Here is a 20,000-nt window from a genome sequence, read left to right as displayed (position 1 = left end):
AAAGTGTAGACAGAAATAAAAATGCGACCTACCAGCGCAGAGACCGGGAAAAAGAATTTGTTACACTTAAGCAATATGTCGAAACTTCCCTCCTACACGTTCTTAAGTTTCTTCGAAAATTCTTTTACAATTTTTTTTCCAACCATCTTCCAACGATGTTTTCACAAATCATGCAAGTTCTATTGGATCAATTTTAGTTAAAAGTTTAATGGAATTTAATTTTCAAAATGGTTTTAAAGGTATTTTTCGAAACTGATTTTAAAGGACTTGTGGCAGTGTCGTACTGTTGCCATCATGGCAACAGTCGGGGACTCGTGGACAACCTTTAGAAACTGCCTGAAAAAAGTAGTACACAAATATCAAAGGGTTTCCCGTCTAAAATATCTCTGTTGTAGTCCTTTTCCTTTGGAAACCCACCCGTGCCTGTCGAAAACTCTTTGCAGCCTCCGTAACAATTCTCATTAAGATCAATAACTCATTCAAAACTGGGTGGGAGAACCAAAAGTCGCGATCCTGTATGCGCTCATTGAAACTTGAAAACTTGAAACTTTTCAAACTTGAAAACGGAGAGTGTAAAGTCGTTTTCTTTAAGAAAGAAGATCGTGTTTTTATATTTCAAGAAACAAAGATATTTGCTTAGCTTAGCGCCTTCAAAAACCGAAATTATTATTACCACAGAAGTGAATAGTTCTCTCCGCGTGCGCTGATTGGCTAACTCGGAGTTGATTATCCAATTACTATTCCTCTCCGAGTAGCCGGCGTGCGAGATTTGAAATTTCCGATCACATTTTACAAAAATATAGTAGTTTTTTGGTTTGCTTTTTTTTTCAGCTTGTGTGGTGTATATTAAAACAATTATTCACCTTCTCTTCGGTGACTATTAGTTAAATATCAGGTGTCTATAAATTGAAAAAGTTGTGCTAGTGAGTATCTTCAACATTAGAGTCGGACAATTCCTTTTTTTTATTTCAACTGAATTTGCTTATAGTTCAAGTCTCTTGTCGCCGAATGAAAAGTCAACCTTTTCCAATGCAGGTCTTCCGGTTTATTATAACCAAGACGACAATTATGCTAATTCTGGATAAATAATTTAGTTGGAATTTGGCTCTAAGTTTTTGCCCATGTATAGTCAGATGCGGTAATGGAACTGCGACTGAACAACGCGACCACGAACTTTTATCCGGAAGTAACCATATTGGTTATTAAACTTGTGATATCATAAACTACACAGCTGTCAAATCCACTCGTCCAGCTAAGATAATCGCTTATTTTTTTTAGGCTGTCAGATTCAAGCAATCAGCTGGTTCACTATTGGCAGATTTTCAGATGACGTCTACTCAGCTTCCTCATCCAGATTTGGTTATGGACCTGAAAAGTGTCGACTGAACGGAAATGGTGCATGGTTACCAAGCACCAAAAGAAATGCTAGCGACTTCTTACAAATCAACCTTGGTTATGAGTTCTACATTTGCGCCACAGCAACTCAAGGAAACCCAACTGCTGATCAATGGACAACAAAATACAAGATATATACATCGTTGGACAACGTAAAATGGACAACCTACAAAGTGAATGGGACAGAAAAGGTTTGTAATTAACTTTTTAGGGAAGATTTGCCATACTCTTTTAAACAAATTCACCACCTGGCGAGGGAATTCCACGTCAAATCTCACGCGAAAAACCACAGGTACCCCACGTTAACGATGTAATTTGAGCATCATGATCAGTTAAAATAATAACCGTTTGTATGGGAATTTGCAAGCGTCTTTAGAAGTCAAAAATAAAACAACATTAATCCAATAAAAATGCCTTACCTTGTCTTCTCGATACCTTATCAGTGTTTTTGTGGCGTACTTTGGCCATTTCAGCGCTACTCCAGTGGGTTCTAGGTTCGCTATTTTCTCTTCATATATTTATGTACCAGTCAAATTAAAGCTTCAACACCCCCCCCCCCCCCCACCCCTTCCCCGGGCATACCCCGGACATTTGACATTTGACTCCTTTTCCTCCCTGGGCGGGGGGAATTTGATCATCTTAGACTTCCTTGGGCGGGGCATTTGATCACCACTCATAGGGAGTGGGAATTTGATCGCTAGCCTCGATTTCATGTTACGTTTGCACGTGGTTTGATAAATCATGGTGGACACAAAGGTAGATGCATTTCAAGGAAGAGATTCCGTATTCGTGGCTGATTAGCTGAAAAGCAAAGACCTACAGAAAGAGATATTTATACCTGTTACCTGTCCTCCTTGTGCCTCCTGCTATGTAGAGCCCCGGGTCTCTGGTGTTGTCTATCAAAGCATGTTTACATACACAGCTTCAGAAGCATAATAGAAGCTACTGAAAAGTTAAAACAGTAATCTGGTAATTTTCCCGGGGGTGGGGGCATTTGATCACCTGAAATGGACCTATGATGAGGCATTTGAACAGCTTTTTGGCCCGGAGGAAGGGGGGGGGGGGGGGCACTTGAACAAAAATTTTCCAAAAATTCAAATGCCCAGGGGTTTGGTTGTTGAAGCTTCAATTTGACTGGTACATTATCTTCAAGGCTGGAAACTCCAATGAAGCAGTCGGAAACACAAATTGCTGTTGATTGTTCCAGAAAGCTTAAATGGACCCGAAATTCCACTGAGACCAAGAATGCCAGTGCTGCCACATATTTCAATCGTCATATCAGACAAACTTTCACGAAAGGAATTGCAAATCCTCAAAATGGGCTGATTTGGCCCTTAGCAACATGCTTGATTAGGATGTTCCGTCCAGGAAACCGTTGGAAAACACCTTACCGACCGGGCCCAAGATTCAAATTTGTTACACACAGGGTGAACGACGAGGCTTTAGTCTCAGTGACAGGTACAACGTGAGGCCCTTCTCGGGAAAGTACTCAACTGTCACGCACAAACGGACGAAGCTCATTGAAATGCTGACCCATGAAAGATGTTTCACAAACAAAACATAAACATTCAGTTTGTTTACAGTGTATGTGTCACTGACATCGTTCCGCGCACGGAACTTCATGGCAGAGCATTGTCGACGGTCCACGATGGAAGGGAGTCGATACATTAGCGAGCCGAAATTCCCGCACCACAGCTGTTTTTTATCCGTCGATAGAAAAGGCATTAGTTAGAGGAGGATTTTATTGTGCACTGGGTAGACTGCGAGCAGGCTCACTTGATATGCAAGGGTGGTGGAGCTGCAACAGAGAGCCGGACTCCACCACCCTTACCTATCAAGTGAGCCTGCTCGCACGCTATGCACTGGGTTAAATCTCGAGGCGACCTGAGCGTTCGGAGTGAATTTACGGCTGATTTCCTTCGGTGGATATGCGAGACCGCCGCCAGCAAGTAACCAGCCTTGGAGGTAAAGGTAAAGTCTCTGTTACGAGCCTGAAGGCCCATTAAGGCCGGCGCTTATCTCCGGTTTCTGTAGCATGAAGCGACTAGGAGTATTTATGATCCCCCCTGGATGGGATGCTAGTCCATCGCAGGGTTACCCCCAGCATTACGCCGGTACCCATTTATACACCTGGGTGGAGAGAAGCACTGTGAGAGTAAAGTGTCTTGCCCAAGAACACAACACAATGTCCCCGGCCAGGCCCCGAACCCGGACAACTCGATCCGGAGTCGAGCACACTAACCATGAGGCCACCGCGCCTCCCACGCCTCCACCAGCTTTGGAGAATCATATATAATTGTGAGAGAGCAACGGTAGAACTAAAACTTTCTAGAATTGCGCTGAAACGGCCAGAAATGCTAAGAACATACCGTAAATAGGTCAAGGAGGCAAGGTAAGAAATTCTGGTGTATTTTTATTTTAATGCCCTAAATAACAATCGGTAAGGCCCGTTTTAAACGTCGCATTTTAAATGTGCCGAATCTAATGCAAATGAGAAAAATCTATTCTTTTCGCTCATTTGCATTAGATTCGGCACATGTAAAATGTGACGTTTAAAACGGGCCTTAATTCCCCACAAAAAAAAACGATTCTCCGTGAGGTTTCGGTGAGATGGTAATAGTTTCTTTGAATTGCACAGCGTTTTCAGAGATGAAGCTAGGCATTTAGTTTACCTTGTGGAGAATGCTGCAGTATTCAATGAGGGGGGTTCAACACCTCCCGCTTCCCTTACCTTGCTCTCCCGGCTCCCGCCCTTTTTAGTCCTGCTCCCGTCCCCTATAAATTAGGAGACGCAAAACACATCTTGGTCATTTAGCTACATAATTCAATTGTTCCAACTTGCAGTTCTGAATAGACCCCTTTACAGTTGTGTACCATTCTCGTCACCAGAGTCTCGGTTCGACCCAAGGCTCTGGGAAACTCTATGTAGGAGAACATGCGCCGTAGGGTTGTTATAGCCAAGAACTGGCTATTTAAACCTTAAGGCGACTGCTCACTCCTCGTGCTGACATGAATGCACCAATTAGAGACACTTTTGATTGTTCTTCACGAAAACCAATGAGAAGACACTTTGTTTCAGGGTTCCCCAGAGATCTTCTCTCCCTCAGTCAAGAGAAGAGCTCTGGAGTCGAGATTGAGTTGTGTGGTTAGTAAACTGGGCTGATTAACTTTAATCCAGGATTAGCGTAAACCTTTGTTTCATGTTTTCAACTTTTTGGTGAAAGTTGTTTTGCTTGTTTTTGTTTTTGAAGATTGACTTCCTCTAATGTAAAGTTTTGCCGAATATCAGCGTTAATCAGCATTTGGGCGTAGAGAAATAAACTCCTTGGTAAATTGTTAATCTCGGTATTAGCGTTACTCGGCTTTTGATCAACCGGGCCCAGGCCTTTAAATAAAAGTGAGGCTGGTGTTGACCTTGTTATCCTACAGATCTCCCTCCTTTTCTCATGTTAATGATGTTTTTGTTATGCTAATTAGTACGAATTTGCATAAGAAAAGCAGTGAGCTTTTCTATCAAAGCAAGGTCAACTCCAGCCTCACTTTAATTCATAGGCCAGGTAACTAAACACACAACTGTAAAATGGTCTATTGTTTCGTGTTCTGATAAATACACGTTTCCTGGGGCGAGTCCAGGTTTTCACAAAATGGGGTCCGATTAAAGGTGCCGCCCAAGGCAGCGCGCTTGTTGGGTTTACATTTTGGTGCATTTACAGTGTATTGGCCGTCCTCTGCAAAACAACAACGTGAAATGACCAAATTATAGGTTTTCTCTAGAAGGTAAGCACATAATGATAAACTTTATTTCTTTTTTCTTGCTTTAACGTCGCTCAAAGTAATTTAGTTCGCCAGCATTTTCCAAGTTACACAAATGGGGACAATCGTGAAAGTGTTACAAAAAGTTATATATATATTTTGAAATGACGTTTCCGTTGCCGTCGCTGTCGTCGTTGCTAAAGCTCTCAAAAAACCGCAACTTGTAAACAATCATGAGGAAAAAATTGTACTGACATCTTCTAAAATACGTCTGCTAAGGCCAGCATAGAGCAAGGAAAGTTGTAGCGATGTAAAAATTGTAGATCATAAGCTTGCCCCTGAAAAAGTTCTTTTCCGCGAGGTTACCCGACACGCCGGTGATATGAGCACGTGCTAATTTGATAATGCTTGCGTCATCAGCGTGTGAATTCAAGTCAAATCACATAACTTTTCTCATGCACGGCTACAAAACTATGGAGAGCTTACTTAAATTCTATCCGACCACTTTTTATTTTGATTGTCACGTATTTTTCCTTTGGGCTTTCCGTGTGGCATGATTTCTCAGTTATTTCATGTCTTCCATTGATTTTCGAAAATAAACTCTTGTGAAAAAATAGTCCTGGAAAAGTCGTGTATATAGGTTCATGAATTTTATTTGAATTTGTGCTACCCGTCACCTCCTATCCATCGTGACCCTCCCACCAGTTGCCCGTCATCCGCCAACCGCCACCCGCGGAAAAGTCCTGCCGTGTATTCCTTGACGAGAATCATTGCATCGCTAAATGGAAAGTTTCACTGAGATGTACTTTTAATTCCGGTCTAGCGCCTCTCCTACACCTGAAGCCAACCTAATCTTTCAAGAGTGAAATCAATTGACTTTCGTGACGATTCGAAGGTTTCCCTTAATTGATAATCGTGTTTCGTTTCTATCAGCACAAATACGGCACAAAGTGTTGATCCAAAAATATCACTGGAGATCTCTTTTGCAAACGGCGACTCAAGATGCAAATAAGCTTTCGTTTTATTTCGTCTTTGTTTCTGATACCTTTAGCACAAAGTCAACAAATTTCCTCTTTCGATGTCGTGGAAACAAACACTTTCGATTGTGAATTTTCCTATAGAATACGCAAGTATGCATGCTTGTCGATTTCGTATTCATTTAACTTGTCTCGTAACATGCACTTGTGAATTCTGTTTTTTGAGGTAACGATCAAATTCAGGTCTTGTCGGAAAATATATCCTACAATTTTTTTCCACGATAGAGCTGTGGCCCAGTGGACTGCAATTATTACTTTGAAATGGGAAGACAGCAGGACACAATTGTTAATGGAATTGCTCCCTCTCATCATGACACCTGTTTGCCGCCTACCTGAATTAAGCTACCACATGAAGGTGCTCTGTTTATACATATCTGTTTACACGTGCTCTTTATCCTCTAGTGACCTACTGTGAAATATAACATGAGTCAGTTTACTCACCCACTGATTGCACCCATCTGCTTTGGTTCAGGAAAGACAGATAAAGCAATTTAAGACGGTTTATGTCTGATTGTAATGCTGTCAACCTGAATACCACATATAACTCCTGTTTCTGTGGTTGGAGAGTTGTTGGCTCTGACTAGAAAATCTTTGAGCGATTTGCCCTTCCGATAAGTGACAATGCAAGCGACAATGCATAGTGTTGGAAAATATTTTTGCGAGTTTAAGTTTGTCTGAAATGAGGTACCAATAATGTTCTGTAAGTCTAGAATATTTTTTTGGGCTAAGATGTAGGCGGATGATACAATGTATGCAGATGTCTTAATAGCTTTTGTTTTTAAGGACTCTTTCCTAGATCATGCTGCAAAATTGATCTCTACAATTGTAGTTGTAATAAGTTCTGGAACTGAAGATAGCTCGGTCGAGTAATTGCGATTGAAAACCTCGCTTGTTGTAAACGTTTTCTTCAACGGAGTTTGTTATTAAAAGACGAAGTGTTTCTCCTGTGATGAATCCCTTCTTAACACCGGGCTTGTCTTTTATATACCTAATACGAAATTATTAATGTCTATAAAACAAAAGGGCTAGCAAACCAATACAGTCACTTATTGTAACAATTATACCTAATCAGAAATTCGTAGTCCGAGTAACAATGGTTCTTTTGTCTTCAACCATTTTGGTCGGTGTATGAAAGTCTACCCTAGTACTGAGAGGGTTACAAAATGAGGAATGTAGGCTTAGCTACAAATATCCGGATATTTTTTTTTTTTTTTAGATACTTAGAAGCTCCAGGGATATTTAGAAAAAAAAGAGATTTTGTTTGGGATTTTGGTATGGTCTTATTTCTTTTATGTGTTCACACATGTTTTGTTTAAAATTTATTTTAAACTTGAGATCAATTAATTGTCAGCAGTGGTCCGGTTGACCTGTCCAGCGGTTTTCCTCACGAATATTGTATCCCACGAGTCATAGTAAGTACACCCTAAATATGGCACTTGCTGAAAGAGGCAGCCCCAATGCTTCGAGTAAACAATCGTTAACTGATTATTAGGAGACAGGGGAGTCGTCACAAAGGAGTCCCAGGGCATAAAGTACTTGAACTACCCAAAGCAGATACGCGTTTTGGCTTGAAAAGAACAGGGTCAGAGTTTATATTGTTGTTTATTTTTTAAAAGAGATTAAAGAGTATAGCATAGAGATGAATGCCATACCTTCGTTGTCACGCAGGGCAGAAAATGCTACGATGTACTAAACGCATTCACATTTACTTGGGGCAGCACCAAAAGCCAGAGACCGGAATCCGGAAACCAGAAACCAGAATTATCCACAATTTGGGAGAACTACAACAACTTATCAACACTGGATAAATCACTATCCACTAGATAACTCAATTGGTTTTGCTAGTGTGTATTCACTAAACAGTGATTTATTTTGAAAAACAAAGGCCTGGTTTCTTGAGCATCTTGATTATCATCAATTATTCTAATCATCATAAACAAAATTTGTTTATTGTACATAGTCAAGTTTACATAAAAGGAATAATGTTTGAAATTTATTAAATAAACAAAGTTGTGTTTTACTTTCTTTCCTCCCTTTGATTATGTTCTACTGAAGTCTCCAAAAGGGAATGTGTCACGTTATTTTAGGGTGTTCACGAAAATCTTTAGTTCATCACGAGTTTAAAGCTCGAAAATGGTTTTGTGGAATTCCTTTACTGATAAAATTATTGTTTCATCACACACATGATTGTGATCAAAAACGACCTTTATCCGGGTGATTTGCCATAAACATGAAAAACGTCGGGCCGACCTTTTTCAGTTTAAGATTACCCGAATGCAATCCGTTTCAATCTTGTCCATTTGAGTCCACACTGCTTTTCGTTCCTTTTGCTGTATTTCTTTTATGTTGTTCAACAGTTTCAACTGGTTATTGCAATGTTTCGTTCTACTTTTTGGCGATTTTGGGTGTCATGTGGAAGTACATCATTCTAAAGTTCACGGTATGTTCAAACTGCGAAAACACGGCGGAAGAACCTTCTAACGCAAGCCGACCATATCATCAGTTGTCGACTTTGAAGCGCAATATTCATCTGCCTTTCGGCATAACTTCTTCAAAACTTACTTGTTTCCCTATTCAATGCTAGTGGGACGTCTCGAAAGAACTTAACTTCGATAAACAATGTGAATTTCTCATACCGTAGAGTTTCGATAGTAGCGACTCTTGATACTTTCGGAATTAGCAGCCTTTAGGGGTCGCTACTTTCGGGGGGGTCGTTACTTTCGGGGAACAAAAACCGTTGACAAATAGAGCTGGTGCGAGCTTTTTTCCGAAATAAAAAATGAACAACATAAAAATAAAAAAAGAACAACATTTTATTTGCATTCTACATTATATAGATTTTTTTTCACAAAAAGAAGATAACAATGATAAATGCAGCAAAAACTACGTAGAAAAGTATATAGAGTTTTCAATGTCAATTTGAAGGAACGTTCCTGTTGTTAATACGAAATTATACCGGTTAACAGTAGTTCTTACATCGCTACATCTGTGAACTGATGTTAAGGACGAATGGTGGCATAAAGCTTCTCTTGTTGTAAATTAAAGTGCTTTATTGTGAACAATTTGTGACACTGCACGAACATATTGTACATTAAAATTTTGACTATTGATTGACATATTAATGGTATACGGCATACAATTACAAAACTTGGTCTCGCTACTTTCAGGGGGTGGGGAAGTCGCTACTTTCGGGAGGTCGCTACTTTCGGGGGTCGATGCTCTTGGGATTTACGAGCGGCCACAAACAAATGACGTTAATTTCGGGGGGTCGTTACTATCGGAAATTGACGGTATTACTGTATGTTCTTCCTGAATCAACGGCTTCAGTCGCGCTCCGTCACTTACGGAAGTGAGCTGTTTTTCCTTTTAACTTGTCTTCATAAATCACATTTACATTGCTAAGTAGCTTTTAATTGATACAAAAATCTGGGAGACACCAAAGTCCTGGCACGCGAAATGTTCCCTTCCGGGTGCCATCCGCGTCTTAAAAACGCGCGTGCTCAAGCCCCCTATTCTCCAGGCGCCTTGTACCTTAAAAAGAAGCATTTTTGTACCCAAAAAGCCAGGTGAAAAATAAGGAAAACAAATTAGACAATCTTTAAGTTTCCTTTATTGTTATTTGGACTGCCATAGTTTGATGATGCCATCACCATTCTCAAATCTGTATACATGTATCTACTGAGAATAGCAAGCTCAGATCCATTTTACAGTATACATTTTCTCAGAGTGAAATACTTGAGTGTGCAAATTATAGCAGAGCGTACAAGGAGTGAGTAGTTCTCGCAAATTCTGGTTTCTGGTTTCCGGATCTCGGATTCCAGACTCCGGATTCCGGCTTTTACTGCTGCCCTTTCCTTGTACTTGTTTTAGTCACTTTGTAAAGACTGCCGCATTGCGGTCTTGCCAATAAATTAAGTTTTTGATCAATTTATAATATTTATAGAAAACTGTTAAGAAAATATTTAGGATATTTAGAATTTTTTCACAATATTTTGGGGGAAACAGCGAGACAACCTCGTTCCCAGGGTCCCTCTTCTCTGCCTCCATTGTCGTTGAGAGAAGATCCTGGTTCACGCTGGTCACGTGTCTCCCAGAATCTGGGAGGTTGACGAAATGTGTGTTAGGGGATGGGTGGCAATGTAGGCTTTGTTGACATTGCAAAGAAGGGAATCAGCACGCAATTGATTTTGTGGCCACATAACCATTGACAAAACGTTTGACAGCAGTATTTTATGTACTACACATATGGAACCCGATGTGAAAGAAAAAAAGTTGTGGTCAAATCGATCAGACGCCACAGAAAATATCCTCACGTTATTCAAGTCGTGTGAAGGTCCGGATCAACGAAGAATGCTAATAGTTTGCGACAATTTTAAAGGAAAGAAGATTTTGTCGTGCAAGAAAACAAGGGAAACGGTTATCCATGCAAAACAAACATGTTCAGCGATCAGTCGGTGTGTTGTTATTTAAGTTCTCGAGTCACATATCGACTTCAAATCCATCAAATCAAACTGTATTAGCATGTGCAGGTATTTCATTTTGTTCTTTGATTTTCGTTTTTCTTTCGAAAGTTAAACAACGTGATTGCTAAGGTCGCAATCTTGTACAGCGAGTTGACAGTTTGACTTATGATATTTATATTTCAACAACTTCGTGTAAATTGTCGATGTCGTTAAGATTTTTTTTACCACTGCACCGCGCTTTAATAGCGTGTATATTTTTAGTCGCAGTAAAATAAAAGAGATTTTTATCAAGCAAACGTAGTGTTTGGTATATTCTTTTATGTTAATGTTTGTTCTGAAGAAGCAACTTTGGCTACTAACGAAATTAATTTTTTTTAAAGCGAACGTCAATCGCCGCTCGACATTGAAGTCGTCTTGTCGATCACAAAAGCTCTTGCTTTTAGTTTGACCACTTTTGTGGGAATTCATCTCCTGTGGGAATATAACATCAGCTCTTTTGACCTTTTTATTTTAGAAATGCCTTGTTAAACGAATATTTTTTCGCCCAGGTGCGGATGCGGGATCAAAATATAACGAAAACACTACCCTAGTGGAAAAATCTTGGTCGACGAGTGCCACGTGACCAGCGTGAACCAGGGTCTTCTCTCAACGACAATGGAGGCAGAGAAGAGAGACCCTGGGAACGAGGTTGACAGCGAGATATTTCGGGAAAATATCAGGAATTTCCTGAAACATATTTAGACGATTTTACGAGATATTTGTAGCTAGGCCTAGAGGAATGCGTGAATTGGAAAGTTTTTGTAGGCTTAAAATGTGTTTGAACGTCAAGTAAGTAATGCTGCTGGCGAAAGTGGACCCTTGGAAACTTCATCGTCAAGAAAAACAATGCGTTCAGACAACATTGAAGGAGAAAACGCACGCATACATTGACTTTACCCCTACAGGATAGTAATTTCAACATACAATATTGGTTTCTAAATAAGCCGTGTACTTTAATATGTAATCTTACATATATGTGTAGTTAAAAAATGCTAATTTAAAAATTCTCTGAAATAATGCTAATGTTACCTACATGTATGTTGGCTGTTATCACAACTTGGTCATATTTGAAGAATGTGGGAAGCAACCGGAAATGGCCTGTTTCTCAGACCAAATATTTTCCATGCTCATGTTTTATATCTTGAGGTCTTAGTATCCCTGCAAAGTTCAGCCCTTAGTTTAGTAATATCAAGAAAAAAATACTAAGGTTGAGGCTTTTTACGAAGAAAAAAACTTACGAGAAGATGGCTGACCAGGCCACTTCCGGTTAAAGTTTCAACAAAGCGTGTCTGCAAAAATCAGCCATTTAATTTCGATTATCTTTTTTCCCTCCAAGTTATGGTTAAAAGAGACTCTGAAGTTAATTGCCACCGAAAAGACTTGCCGTTAATAAAAAATTTTTTTGTGATTGTTTTAGGACCGATCAGATAGTGGGTGCGACAGCGGTTATAAATTTTTTGGAAGAAGTCTTGAAAATTACGGACAATAGAGCCACTGCGAAAACTCTTTATTTACCTAACAACACATCTCTTGCCGGTAAATCACAATGCAAAATTGCATCTTTTTCGTCCAAACTGCAATGTTGAGTTTATCTCCTTTGTTCAACTCGTTCAACGTATCACGTCTATGGCCCGTAGTAATGAAGCGCTAATTAAATCAAGATATAAGCAAGCTTTGTAGTTCCATTCAGTAGTACTATATATAACCCACCTGTTTGGGCTTTAATGTTTTCTGAAGAAAAAAGAACTTATCGGTCTCTTTAAAAGCAACCACAACATCTGTTGTGACACTACTTGAGAATCGTTTTGAACCTTTAAGAAATTTCGAATATAATTAAAGCTAATCGTCTAACACAAATTGCAGTCACTCCTCCAGTCTATTTGCAAAGTGTCTGGATAAATTCACTTACACAAAACGCTTACGTGGCTTCACTTTTAAAAACATGCCCCTTTCCTACAATCCCTTAAAAGTGAGGTAACATTAGAAACTTTATCCCCAGCGATAAATTGGTCGCAAGTGCGTCGTTGCGAGTTAGATATACACAGGTCGATTAATACCGTACGTGACGATGTCATTGTAGTTTGTTGGCTATGACTGACTTTGAATTCAGTTGTTTTCTCGTGCAGATTCGTTTCCTTGATATTGCAGAGAATGATTATGATAGAACTTGTATGAGAACCTCAATGGCATGATTTGTTTACTGAATATTTATTCATACCCAGTGCCCCAGTGTAAATGGCTCTCGTATGTTGTAAATGATTGATAAGGACGTCCAACTCGGTCCGTTTTTGCCGCCAATCCGCTAAATTGCTAGAAGATTACTCACGGGCACTCTTTGCCTTTCTCTATCAGTATTTTCCTTTTGTTGCTTTCTCAAACAGCACAGATCCATGGTGGCATTCATACTGCATATATATCCAAAGATAGGACAGGGATGGAGTGGGTTATCCTTCCGGTAAAGACTACTTTTTTGGCAACTTGGGAAATAGAATATTTCAGCTTTCTTGGAGCCCTTAAGGACTTGGGGGTCTTTTATGGCACCCGTAGCTGTAGATCACATGAAAAAGTAAGTCTTTATGGACTCACACTGAATTGCTGACCCTTAACTCTGGTTTCGGTAATAAGAAGCAACCTAGGCGGTAATCGCCCTGGAGGGCCATTATGCCTGCTGTAAGTGATAAGGTAAGTCGTCACAAGACCTTAGGTGCCAGCTTGTACCTGCTGGAGCTTAAATTGGTTACTGCTCTTCTTTCCTGGACAGGATGATAATCACTGGTGCCGATTTATACATCTGGGTGGAGAGAGGCACTGTTAAAGAAAATTGCTTTCCCAAGACGACATGTCAACGCCCTAGTAACTTGGGGCTCGAAAAGCTATTTGTGAAACTGCCAACCACTTGTTTTAGAAAGCCGATCTTTTAACGTGTTTTCAAGGTAACAAAAAGGAAAATGACTGTAAAGTTTGACAACTTAAGTCCTCTCCGTTCCTGAGATACAAAGGGAATTGTGACACCCGAAAATGGCCCGTAAAGTTTCGGGACTTTCGAGAAACGGGCCCCAGGACCGCACGATCCAGAGTCTAGCCCGCTAACGCGCTATGCCAGTTCCTTTTTGTGTAGAATCCGAATGTAATGTGGACTTTAATCTGTCCTAAATCATCAACATCAACAAAATGCATGCGAGAAAAGAAACTATCTGCGATCTATTAATTAAACTAATTAAATCTATTCAGTCTGTAAGCGAATTTGTTTCATTTGAGTCCATTTGAGTGCTTTTGAAAGGCAGAGTAGCGAAAGTCTGGATTTCACAATTTAGTCTTTTGGAAAATCAAAACCATGAGTATACGGTGCACCTTTTGGAAAGAAGTTGACATATGTGGGGCACGAGATAACAAGCCGTCAGAGCCTGCTGTGACTCTCCCATTAGCGACATTAGATCGAGATGTTACGCCCTGCTAGTCAAAGTGGGCGCTGCTGGTAATAAACTGACTGCGTCACACAGAGTTGATAATTTTCCTGAATGGAAGTTAATTCTTAACAAGCTGGCTCGTCTGGCGTCACAAAAGATGAATTAAAGACGATTTGTGATATGTCTACGTCACCGATGAAAATTCACCCGTTTGCGTAAATATTCAGTAAACAAATCATGCCATTGAGGTTCTCATACAAGTTCTATCATAATCGTTCTCTGCAATATCAAGGAGACGAATCTGCACGAGAAAACAACTGAATTCCAAGTCAGTCATAGCCAGCAAACTACAATGACCTCGTCATGTACGGTATTAATCGACCTGTGTATATCTAACTCGCAACGACGCACTTGCGACCAACTTATCGCTGGGGATAAAGTTTCTAATGTTACCTCACTTTTAAGGTATTGTAGGAAAGGGGCATGTTTGTAAAAGTGAAGCCACGTAAGCGTTTTGTGTAAGTGAATTTATCCAGACACTTTGCAAATAGACTGGAAGAGTGACTGCAATTTGGGTTAGACGATTAGCTTTAATTATATTCGAAATTTCTTAAAGGTTCAAAACGATTATCAAGTAGTGTCACGACAGATGTTGTGGTTGCTTTTAAAGAGACCGATAAGTTCTTTTTTCTTCAGAAAATATTAAAGCCCAAACAGGTGGGTTATAGTACTACTGAATGGAACTACAAAGCTTGCTTATATCCTGATTTAATTAGCGCTTCATTACTACGGGCTACAGACGTGATACGTTGAACGAGTTGAACAAAGGAGATAAACTTAACATTGCAGTTTGGACGAAAAAGATGCAATTTTGCATTGTGATTTACCTGCAAGAGATGTGTTGTTAGGTAAATAAAGAGTTTTCACAGCGGCTCTATTGTCCGTAATTTTCCAAGAAATTTATAACCGCTGTCGGACCACTATCTGATTGGTCCTAAAACAATCACATAAAAATTTCTTATTAACGGCAATTCTTCTCGGTGACAATTAACTTCAGAGTCTCTTTTAACCATAACTTGGAAGGAAAAAAGATAATCGAAATTAAATGGCTGATTTTTGCAGACACGCTTTGTTGAAACCTTAACCGGAAGTGGCCTGGTTAGCCATCTTCTTGTAAGTTTTTTTCTTAGTAAAAAGCCTCAACCTTAGTATTTTTTTCTTGATATTACTAAACTAAGGGCTGAACTTTGGAGGGATACTAAGACCTCAAGATATAAAACATGGGCATGGAAAATATTTGGTCTGAAAAACAGGCCATCTCCGGTTGCTTCCCATATGCTTCAAATATGACCACGTTGTGATAACAGCCACAGGCTAGCGAAAACTTTCCATGAGCTAATGTTCTCACCCATAAAAGCTTAAGGATAGGGCTTTACAAAGATGGTTTTTTTTTGCCTGAAATTAATTTCATGTTGCTAAAAGAGAGATTTAAACGTGGCCAAAATTGCACTGAAAATCAGCCTCTGGGGACCCCTGAGGGGCTGATATCCAGAACTCGGCTAAAAAAAAGTTGTTGAAGCTGAAACTTTGGCATATTACATAAGTCGAAATAAGTACTTTGTGTACCAATTTTAAGCGAGATCGGGCGAACCTTCATTTCCAATTCTGCCCCGGTCTCTCAGGCAGAAGCTCTTTAAAGCTAATCTCAAATGTTACTTTGAAGTGCATCCCATGCTGTTGCCCTCGACAAGCAAAAGATCTTTTTAACCAGTTTGTCTCAGGTTTGGGCGAGTGCATGTCAAACTTGCTGCTTCGGATGTCGGATGTTGCAGTTATGCATCCAAGGCTGTGCTCTAAGGAAAATTTCGGGGAGCCCCTTGGGGTCCCAAGCATTTCAGCTGGGGTACCCAGCCCTCCAAGTTGGTTGCCCGAATTAATTAGTTCTTTATTTAATTAATTAAACAAATGTTTGTTAGTTGCATGGACAAACACGCACCACGCAAACTAAAAAGAATTAGTAAAAAGCAGGCTCCGTGGATTACTAAAGGGTTATTGAATAAAATGCATAGAAGAGATTTAATTAAAAAGAAAGCAATTTCATCGAATGATCACGACATGTGGGAGCAATTTAAATGTGCTAGAAACCAAGTAAATAATGCAATTAAACCAGCAAACAAGCGCTACTTTTCTGATAACTTGAAAGTTAGCAAAGGGAATCTGCGCAAAACATGGAACCTCATTAACGAGTTAACCTCACGTAACACTAGCAAGTCGACGAATATCTTAGAAATCCAAGTTGACAACAGAACAATAAGCAGTCCTGGCGACATGGCGGGAGCTTTTAATGATCATTTCACAAATATTGGCCAAGTGCTAGCGTTCCTGCTGCAGAAGTAAATCCCGAGTTTTACCTTTCACACACTGATAAAGCATTTCATCTAAAAACTCCTAGTCTCGACGTTGTTTTTATCCTATTGAGGAATATTGATGAAAAGAAAACCACTGGCCTCGATATGATCCCAAGTAAGTTGTTGAAAATGGCTGCTAGTATTGTTACTCCATCGCTGACCGCCATATTTAGAAAGTCAATTATCACTGGGATTTATCCAACAGAATGGAAAATGGCCAGGGTAACTCCGGTGTTTAAAAAGGGTGAAAAATCGGACCTCAACAATTATCGTCCAATTTCCGTTATTGATATGATATTTTATTATTTATGCACGGTAAAATCATCAGCTAAGATTACAAACAATGCTAAAATCTAAATTACAAAAGGTAAAATTTTAAAATGATTACAATAAAATACAATTAAACTATATTAATTCTAAAGCTGCTTTCCATGAATGCCGTGCTTTATACTAAAATATGTCTTTAATCAGATTTTTGAAAAGCCCAAGAGACTCTGCTTGTCTCGCTTTGAGGGGTAAGCTATTCCAGACAGTAGCACCTCTATAGCTGAAGCTGTTTCTATAATAATTTGTCCGCGGAAACGGAACATTAAGCTTTCTTTCAGAGTCTCTTAAACTATAAACAGATTCGCGGTTTGTAAATTTAGAACATAGATATTCCGGTGCTAGCCCCTGAAGACACTTATAGACCATTGTGGCCAGCGCAATTTGTTGCTGGCTAACTAGATTTTTCCAGCCTAAAATTTTGAATAGCTTGCTAGCATTTGCATCAAAATTAGAGAAGGTCAAAACTCTGGCTGCTCTATTTTGCAGTTTTTGTAATTTGTCATGTAACGCGATACCACAGTTTCCCCAGACGACATTGCAGTAGTCAAAGTGCGGTTGAAGTAAAGCGTGATAAATAGAGCGCAATGTCGTCTGAGGAACGAGATGCCTTATACGTTTGAGGGCTCCAATTCCAGAAGCTACTTTCTTTGTCAGTTTATCGACATGGCTACTCCAGTTAAGATTATTATCAATAAGCACGCCCAGGGATTTAGCAACAGAAACTTGAGTTATAGGAGCACCATTAATCTCGGGAATTGGAGGATTTGTGAGAGCATACAACCTCTGCCTTGATCCAATCAGCATAAATTCGGTTTTTGTCATGTTCAGGGTAAGTTTGTTTGCTATCAACCATTTTTAAACATTTTCTAGATCATGGTTAAGTCTTGATTCTATGTCGCCTGTATTGTCACCCGCATATGTTAGGTGGGTGTCATCTGCGTACATCCATGGCACACAATTCGTTAGACAGTTTGGCAGATCATTGATATATAGCAAAAACAACAATGGACCCAAAATAGTCCCTTGAGGGACGCCGCAACTTAGTGAGCAAGTTTTAGAAAGTGATCCATTAATGGAACACTTTTGAGTGCGGTTGTCGAAATAGGACTTAAACCAGTTGTAAGAAATGCCATGTATGCCGTAATTATTTAATTTAGATAAAAGGATCTCGTGATTAACCGTATCGAAAGCTTTTTTTAGGTCTAGGAAAACAACAGCGTTTATTTTTCCTCGGTCAATGTTGTAAGCCCAAGTATCCGTAGCCCCAAGTAGAGCCGTAACGGTGGAATGAATAGAGCGAAAACCAGATTGGCATTTACATATTACGTTTTGCTTTGTTAGGTACGCATATAATTGGTTATAAACTATTCTTTCGAACACTTTGGCTATAACCGGGATAACGGAAATTGGGCGGTAATTGTTTAGGTCATCACGTTCCCCTTGTTTGAATAGTGGAGTGACCCGTGCACACTTCCAGTTGTCTGGGAACACACCTACATTTAATGACTGATTGAAAATATAGCACAGCGGTTTGCAAATAAGATCTGCGCATTCACGAATAAGTCGAGAAGAAATTTTGTCAAGGCCGACTGCCTTTTATTTTTTCAGTTTATTCAGCAGTGAAAATACTTCATTTGTGGAGGTTGGGCGGAACTGAAACTCCTTATCCGTGCTAGTGAGATAATTCAGATAGCTGTTGCCATCTGAAGAAGGAATATCACTAGCAAGTTTCGGGCCAATGGTAGCAAAATAACGATTAAATTCGTGCGCTATTTCTGCTGGAGCTGTTACTGATTGCTCATTTACATTCAGTTGTTTCACAGACGTTTCCACGAAATTTCGGGAAGAAATTTCGAAATTCCGGTTATCTCGAAGGTTTTTGAAAAAATTGTTTACGATCAACTGTACCAATACCTAAATGACAATCAATTGTTATCAAGTTGTCAGTCGGGCTTTCGCTCCTTACATAGCATCCTAACGGCTTTGCTTGAGGCGACAAATAGCCGGGCTGTTAACATCGACAACGGCTTCCTGAACGGAGTAGTCTTCATTGACCTTAAAAAAACTTTCGACACAATTGATCACGAAATTATTTTACGTAAATTGTCTTACTTTGGTGCTGACCAGGCAACTGCTAAGTGGTTTCAGTCATACCTAAGTAATCGGACCCAAAGGTGTAATGTAAATGACAATCTGTCAACTGCCAGCACTGTTACTTGTGGCGTACCGCAGGGTAGCATCCTGGGTCCTTTGCTTTTTTTGATGTACATTAACGATCTCCCTAACTTCCTGCGGGTTGCTCGCCGAGAATGTTTGCGGATGACACCAGTATAACCTTATCTGCAAAAACGGTAGCCGATCTTAAACTAGCAGTGTCTTCTGAACTTAACAATCTTACCTGTTGGCTGAGAGCCAACAAATTAAGTTTAAATGTGGCCAAAACTGAGCTAATGATAATCGGATCCAGGCAGAGATTGAATACCCAATGTGAGGAGATTAATATAAGTATCGATGACAGGACGATCAAGAGAGTTGACCGTATTAAATCTCTGGATCTTACCATTGATGCACAACTCTCTTGGTCTAAACACGTTGACGAGATAAGCAAGATAGTGTTTAGCCATTGGTGCATTGAAACGTGTTCGACCTTTTATTCCGAGGGTTGTTGCACTTCAAATTTATAATGCTTTAATATTACCACATTTTCATTACTGTAGCCCGGTTTGGGATGGTATGAGTGGCTGTTTGAGTGATAAATTACAAAAATTACAAAATCGCGCTGCCAGAGTAATTACTCAATCACCTTTTGACACGAGCTCTAATCTCCTTCTCGCGATGCTTAGGTGGGAGAAGCTGTCTCTTCGTCGTAAAAAGCAGAAAGCCTTAATTCTGTATAAAACATTGAATGAACTTGCCTCAGACTATCTTCAATGTCTCTTCACTGAACGCCACGTCAATGATTATAACCTAAGAGATCTTGAAGGAAAGGTTTCGCTGCCCAAGCCAAATACTAATTACTTAAAACGAAGTTTTTGCTACAGCGGGGCCTGTTTGTGGAACAACTTGCCCCAAGATTTAAAAAGCGTTTGTTCTATTGGGCAGTTTAAACGGGGTATTAATCACCACACGGCAATCTTGTAAAGCAGTTGTACAAGTTTTATTTTTTAATTA

The 20,000-nt window shown here is 39.8% G+C and overlaps 1 protein-coding gene across 1 annotated transcript in view; it reads left to right on the top strand.

Annotated features, from left to right (window-relative positions):
• LOC137973807 (uncharacterized) overlaps nucleotides 1-20,000 on the top strand; it is a 176,094-nt gene that overhangs the window by 96,782 nt on the left and 59,312 nt on the right. The window contains exon 5 of the mRNA XM_068820692.1: nucleotides 1,279-1,586. Within this exon, the coding sequence (XP_068676793.1) occupies nucleotides 1,279-1,586 (308 nt within the window). The remainder of the gene's footprint in view (nucleotides 1-1,278; nucleotides 1,587-20,000) is intronic.

The sequence above is a fragment of the Montipora foliosa genome, chromosome 10 (genome assembly GCF_036669935.1).
Source record: "Montipora foliosa isolate CH-2021 chromosome 10, ASM3666993v2, whole genome shotgun sequence".
Classification (NCBI taxonomy): Eukaryota; Metazoa; Cnidaria; class Anthozoa; order Scleractinia; family Acroporidae; genus Montipora; species Montipora foliosa.
Note: the sequence above shows the minus strand (reverse complement) of the source record. Positions and strands in the feature narration are given on the sequence as shown.